Here is a 7,258-nt window from a genome sequence, read left to right as displayed (position 1 = left end):
TGGTTTGGCAGGCTTGTCTGTTGGTCTGGCAGGCTTGTCAGTTGGTCTGGCAGGCTTGTCTTTTGGTCTGGCAGGCTTGTCAATTGGTCTGGCAGGCTTATTTGTTGATCTGGCAGGCTTGTCAGTTCGTCTGGCAGGCTTGTCAGTTCGTCTGGCAGGCTTATCGGGTCGGGTCTGGGGCAGCCACGCAGAAGGAGCCACTGCCGGCAGTTTAGCTGCCGGTTTTGCCACCACCCCACCCCATGATCCGCCCCTGGCGCGCACGGCCTCTTCCTGGAAGTTCTCCTCCTACCTTTCTTCTTCGTATCGCCATACACCATACACTAGAGTCACGGTTGCTAGTGATCCAATGTAGGCGACTCGGTACTCTATCAAACAACCATACGTTGAGAGCATCGCCCCCAGTGGTGGGTGGGGTGAAGTAGATCGAGAGCGCACGAAGTCACGTCTGTCTTCATCGAAATCATAGAGCAAGAGTAGAAATAAGTATAAATGTGCGTGAGGTTTTACTGGCATTTATAACCTGTTTGGCCTTTCCTGCCAGTCACTGGCCCGGGATAGGCGTGCCTGAACCTTCAGTGGATATGGGCACGTAAATAGAATTACTATTCTATCCTAACCTGTTTGGAGCTATTAACACTGGGATGACCGCAAACACTATGGTGGGAAATTAATGTTTCACGCTAAAAACTGTAACATTATATTATGTTATGTTAAGAGCTATATGAGATGAGAATGGTATACAACGTGTACATATACCAAATAGACGAACAAAGTTTCTGATGAACTGCCTCTGTAGAATCGTGTTTGCAGATGTGTTCACAAGATGACTAACGAGTACTTATTGAATGCGTTTATAATGGAAAGCACGGAGTCCTCGTTTAACAGAGAAAGATTACAGACATTTAAGATGAATGCTATTTTAATATTGACAATGTACCTTCTTCGTCTCAATATGTTTTAAATAGTAAATTTTAAAATCGCAATTTTGGTGCGAGTTTTAATAGTTGCCTTGTGACTATTTTGATCAAATATTTATTTTCATACCAAGATTCAGCATTATATCAACTGAAATTGATAGTTATTATAATATCCTGGTAATGGTTAAATTACTTGCGCTAATGTAAAATGTTTCGTATTCGCTACCATTTGGTACAAATGAATTTTAATCGAAATGGGTGGTTAACACAATTGCAATGGAATCAACTAACTGGCATGCACAACCACCATCAAAGCTGAAATTCTGTCCATTTCATGAAACTCAATAGATTCCCGTTGTGATGTTAATTTCGTTTTATTTGCCATCAATATTGAAGACAGTGTTAATTTTCTGTCCTGATTTGATGCGCTTTGTTAAAAGCCTCGTGTCCGACACGTGTCTGTCTGCAGTTTAATTTGGACCAGAGAGACATGACAAGAGTTTCGCCGACGGTGTCTTGTAGGATGGCAACTGGCTAGCTGGATCAATCATCGTGGCCCAACTCTACACGTTCTGACTCATTAGTTCAGGTGAATTATTCAACGTGCCTGGTGTTCCAGGCCGTGTATGGGACATGTTAGTAACATGTTAGTATGTATTCAAGTTCTCAAAAGTCAGGTTTAAAAATGGCGCTCTTACAACCTCGTTTATTTATTAATTGAATGTGAATCAGCAGTCACGTTTCTGGTTTCAGCCAATCGTTTGTAAGCAGCATTTCGTGAAGACAGGGATCGGTTCTGTCTTGTGTTTATTTAGGTAAGTAAACGCTTTACCATGTTGTTTTTATTGCTTTAAACCATCAAGGTTCATAAAACTTACTTTATACTGTTATTTTCTATAAATACTGTGTATCTGTGATAATATAATATCGCGTCTTTTCGATTTCTTCTGGTGTTGTGTCCTGTTTTTCTGGTTTGTTTTTCTCAATACATGGCAACTACGAATTGCAATGAGTACGTCTGTACATATATATTTATCACACTATACACATGTTAAAGAATATCTAAAATATAAAATATTGTATTTGGACAAATTCGTCATTTTCTAAGTGCAGAGAATTCAAGTGATTTATTTGCTACATATATAGACCTGTTCTCTGAACGACAACACCCATATTCGACGGCCATTTTAGATCAGCATAGCAAATGTTGAAATACCTATACCCGTATACGTACGAGAAGTACATAACGAAATATGCGTGTAGCTTCGAAGTAACGGTTTATGTGACTACAGGAATTGTGGATGCCAAACTCTAATCAAAGTGTTATGGACAGAGTTAATTATATTAATGCTAAATCTGTTGTGGGACTGTGCATGCAAGCCGTACCAAGATTACTGGGGTCATTCATAACAATAAAGCGGCAAATGTTTCCCGGTTTCTAATTCGTGTACACATAACGTAGTTTAAGAGACCGCCTTTCGCCCTGGCGTACGGCATGCTCCACAGAGTTCTTATGGTTAAATGGGTCACGTAATTTAGATACTTAGGGTTTTTCGTCACTGCAATATTTACTTTTCCAAAACTATAATATTATTATTATGTAGAATGATACTTGAATTAATTCTTCTCTCTCTCTCTCTCTCTCTCTCTCTCTCTCTCTCTCTCTCTCTCTCTCTCTCTCTCTCTCTCTCTCTCTCTCTCTCTCTCTCTCTCTCTGTATGTGCGTGTCTTAAGAGTTGTACTAATATTATGAGTAGTTGTTTTTAGTTACCAATAAATTATGCAATAAATTTATTTTATCATTATGCCTGTTAGTCTGTTTCCGTTGTCCTGTTCTCATTGAACGTATCTGAAACAGATATATTATCCGTCAACACTGACCAATGCTGATATGCAGAAATAAAGCTGTTTATGAACTTTCGACAATATCGTAAGACGTCACGCGCTCTATTATACCTGTCCGACATAAAACAGCGCCTTACCGTGTTTATAAATAGTAAATACGATCGCGGTATCGCCGCAAGCCAGAACACTGCGCTCGCATTATATACACACACCAGTGTCTGGTATTCCGCGTATTAATTTCCTGGGGCTTATCGCTATTGGAGTTTTGTTTAGACAGGAGAGATGATGATTAGTAAACCTTTATGTAATTGTCCCTTCTTAAATTATTATTATTTAGTTATGTTTTTGTTGTATTTTTTCAATAAAAAATCATGAAAATAAAGTTGATAATGGCTGTGTCACAGTGATAAAAAAATTTCATTTATTTTAGAACGCTTCGTGCTATTGTTTTGCACTTTTGTGTGGATTGCTAAAAAAAAGAAGGTAAAAACATATCGATTGAAAAATAAGTTTTAATGATAATCATTTATTACTTACGCCTTCCATAACTATATTTTCCCACCGATATATTTATGACAGTGTGTTAAACTGCCTTCTGAGAGAAAAATAAAACTCTTTAATCTGCCGGTTTCTTAATTTTCGTATCGGCCGTGGTATGTGTTGTCCTGTCTGTGTGCAAAGTAAAGTTTGCTCCAGGTTAAACAGTAAACCGAGGTTAAATATAAAATAAGCTCGTCAGAGACAATTTTGGAGCGAGGAAGATGAGCAGTCAAGTGTTTCCGTCTGGCTATGTGTATTGTTAAAATTATCAATTATAGACTAGCGATTCCAAGATGGCTACCTCAGTTGGTGTGCGTCATCGTTGTTGTTTACGCTCTGCCTTGTTAATCTTTAATGTTTGCAGTCTGTGTAGTTTACCTTTGTTTGACATCCTAAAGCTGGTATAATGTTCGTACTGGGGTGTCGGATGGATGACGCCCAAACTCAACTCCTATCTCCAAACTCCGACGGCTCTGGAAAACCTTTCAAAAAAGTATTGGTTAATTTAGTTTAAAATGTTCTAAATGGACTAATGTCTTCTCTGTGTAATGAGAGTTACAGCAGGGTACCTAATTGTTGTATCAAACATTAGGTTGCATTGTGTTTCACTTTGTTTAGCGTGTATTTGTTTCATATACTAGTAACTATATCTCATGGAATTTTTATATTTTAGCCTATGTTATTAAGACATGGTAGTGAACATAGTTACACCAAAGAAGATAGGACACATTCTACATTACTGTATATGTTAAGTAGCAGTTTCTGTAACACTACCGTCGTATTTAGAAACCATAAACCACTTTACCTGTTCGCCAATATAGATACAAAAGATAAATGTTTGTCTAAAGAGACCAGCACACTGATTAATATGAGAAAAGAAACCCGTTCTCGCCTATCGATTATCTGTTATACCGTATGTACTTTTCCACGATCAGCATAACACTAGCTGTGTCTTTAATATGAATTAGGCCTACGATAACTTCGGACTTGGGTAATTTCGGCCTGATAATCTCGGACTGTATTCTCAGCTCGTATCTAATTAGAACTGAAAGAATAGTAAAACCACTGCTTTTATCGGTTACATCTATTTTGCTTACATTTGGGTAGCTTCAGGCCTGGTGCTTATAAAACTTTGAGAGTCTAGATTCGAGACTCCAATATAGTCTGAGACACTAATGTCATGACAACGTCATACACATTTATGCGTGTGACGTCATTAAAGATTGAGTCTGGACTCCAAAGTTTTATAACCACGGGCCCTGATATTGTATCCAAATACATCATTTACTGTTACCTAGTGATGTTCTGATGATCGATTATAAAAATCCATAATTGATTGTGTGGAGGAAATATTAACTGTAATAGTTTCTCCAGTTTGTATGATAGAATTGATATAAATATGCTGGAGTTTGCGTTTATTTTCACGTGTACTAAAGAGAGAAAAAAGGTTAATTTTTCCAAGTTTTATGTTTTTATTTATACCCCTAGTAGTTGTAACTGATAAAAGCAGCGATATTTATATGCATTCAGTAACGGGCCGAGGACCAAGCCGAGATTACCGGGCCGAGATTACCGAAGTCCGAAGTTACCGCTGACCTTTAAGATAACATTGGTTAAAACGGAAAATACCCCAATAGATTCGTTATGAGGAATTAATTCTACTAGGTAAAATCCATACCTTAGATAAGCTGTAATCCAGATAGTATTAACTGGACATCTGCCTGTAAATAACTACTAATGCCGCACAGTGAATTGAGCTCGGTTAAGAGATGCTATAACGGCGATGATGTTCGTTTCAGTGACAGCAGCAGACGCCAGCGAACATGCCTATCGAGATGGTGGACCTGGAGCAGGTGGTGAAGGACTACATCCGGAACGACTGGCTCGAGGACAGACACCGCAAGGAGGCAGACATGGATAACGCCGAGATCAAGTGGGACCACGTGCAGTTCACACACTACCCCGCCAAATACACCTACGACAACGGCGACAGCAACGAGGAGGATGCCAACGGGGAGATGATAAAGACGGGGAAGCTGAGCACGCCGGGCTCGCACATCATCTTTACTGCGTACTTTACCAACAACACCAGCACCCAGCAGACCCACACGCTGACCACGGAACGGCGCACGGAGTCCACGTGCACGGTATCGCTGTCTAAGTCGTATACGATGGGCGGCTCCTTCAACATTCGACTGACGCCGCCTAATCCAATCATCGAAGCCAATGCAGGTTTTAAAGGAGAATTGTCGAAGATGTCAGGGTTAAATGACACATTTTCAAAAGAAATGACATGGTCCGTTAATAGTCAGATCATAGTGCCCAAACAATCATGCACCAAAGCTGATTTAGTTATAAGAGAAGATAATTTTGATGGCCATTTCACACTGCGTACCAAATTAGAGGGCAAGGTGGTTTACACTGTGTGGGACAAAAAGAAAAACCATCTGTCATCGGGACGCTTGGATGTGAAAAATATTTTTAAATCTTGCAAATCATTCCAAGTTGAAAACGGAGTAGTCTATTTCACATCTGAGGGAAATTGTAAATGCAGATTTGGTGTAGAACAGAAAATGAATCTGACGGAGCTTCCTTTGGACCGAGATTAGGTGTTTTGTCATACTGCATGCTATGATCCACGGACAATCTACGCATATTTACAAATATATTTACTCAGTTACCTTTTATATTATCTACACTACTAAGAGATACTTTTTGATAAATTGTGAAAACAATGCTTTTTGGGTGCAATAGCCTTTCTTAAAACTATACAATTCAAGATGACCCCATGCATACCCCAGTGACAAGTTTGTGTTTTTACGTCACTGTGTTAACTATAACAAGTGAAAACAAAATGGTGACAGTATAAGTGTTGATAATTTACCGTACAAGAAGAATCATCTTTTGAAAGTCATCTGGATTTTGGATTCTTCAACTTGCTTCTGTGTTCTTTGTGTTAAGGCTGTTTGTTTGAGCCACATCACGTGTTTGGATTACTTGTGTTCTGTCTGCTGTTTGGAGAGCTCGGCCTGATGAAGTTGGAAGCGAGAGTCAGTAAGTGATTACATCTGTCAGTGTCGCAAGCACCCTCAGTACTGAATGTCACCAGTTACCAGCATCTATATTTAACGCTTACTTCGCTTGGATACAACATTATGGTCGCTATATTTACACAATAAAGGTTATGTTATGAATACGTTCTATTTTTAACTACAGCCAAACAATTGTATTTTGTATGTTTCTATACAGTAAGAAAGAAAATGTATTTTATAACTTTTGTATTTCTTTGCAATTTCTTGTTTGTTTTTATAATCATTTATTTCAACTTATTTTCGTGCTTATATCCAATTAAGGTTCAAGCACGCTGTCCTGGACACACACACCTCAGCTATCTGGGCTGTCTGTTCAGGACAGTGGGTTACTTGTTAATTGTTAGTGTTTAGTGAGAGAGAATAGGGTGTAGTGGCCTTACACCTACCCACTGAGTCGTTAAAACTCGCTCTGGTTGGGAGTCGGTACCGAGCTACGAAATCTGTACCTACCAGCCTTATATGCGATGGCTTAACCACGACGCCACCGAGGCCGGTTTTTATAATCTTTTTGACTGCTACGAGGCAAGGTAGATAACCCAAAACATTAAGAAAAACTACTGCTATTTAGATACAGAACTTTTATTGTAAAGAATGAAGCAACTGAAGCACAAAAAACGGAAGCACGAAAAATGTAATTACACATCAGATAGGTCACTTACATGTATAACTATCTAATACCTTAAAGGGACATACCCTAGTTTTTAAACACTAAGGCATATTTTTTTTACTATTAGAGCCGTTTTTTATAAATAAAATCATACTTTACTTAGATTTTATTGTTTAGATTATCCATTTCCGTACATTCGAAGTGTTTTTGGTCATCCTAGTGTTTTTAATATCACGAAATGCATTTCTCATATC

At 38.7% G+C, this 7,258-nt stretch overlaps 1 protein-coding gene across 1 annotated transcript; it reads left to right on the top strand.

Moving 5' to 3' along the window:
* Window positions 1-1,676: 1,676 nt before the first annotated feature.
* LOC121374995 lies at window positions 1,677-6,499 on the top strand. Its single transcript, XM_041502178.1, has 2 exons — window positions 1,677-1,735; window positions 5,105-6,499. Exon 2 carries the CDS (start codon window positions 5,129-5,131, stop codon window positions 5,912-5,914), a length of 786 nt encoding a protein of 261 aa, XP_041358112.1. The 5' UTR covers window positions 1,677-1,735; window positions 5,105-5,128; the 3' UTR covers window positions 5,915-6,499.
* Window positions 6,500-7,258: the final 759 nt, after the last annotated feature.

This window comes from Gigantopelta aegis, chromosome 6, assembly GCF_016097555.1.
Source record: "Gigantopelta aegis isolate Gae_Host chromosome 6, Gae_host_genome, whole genome shotgun sequence".
In the NCBI taxonomy this organism is placed as follows: domain Eukaryota; kingdom Metazoa; phylum Mollusca; class Gastropoda; order Neomphalida; family Peltospiridae; genus Gigantopelta; species Gigantopelta aegis.
The sequence above is the reverse complement of the archived record's forward strand: the minus strand, read 5'-3'. Positions and strand labels throughout refer to the sequence as shown.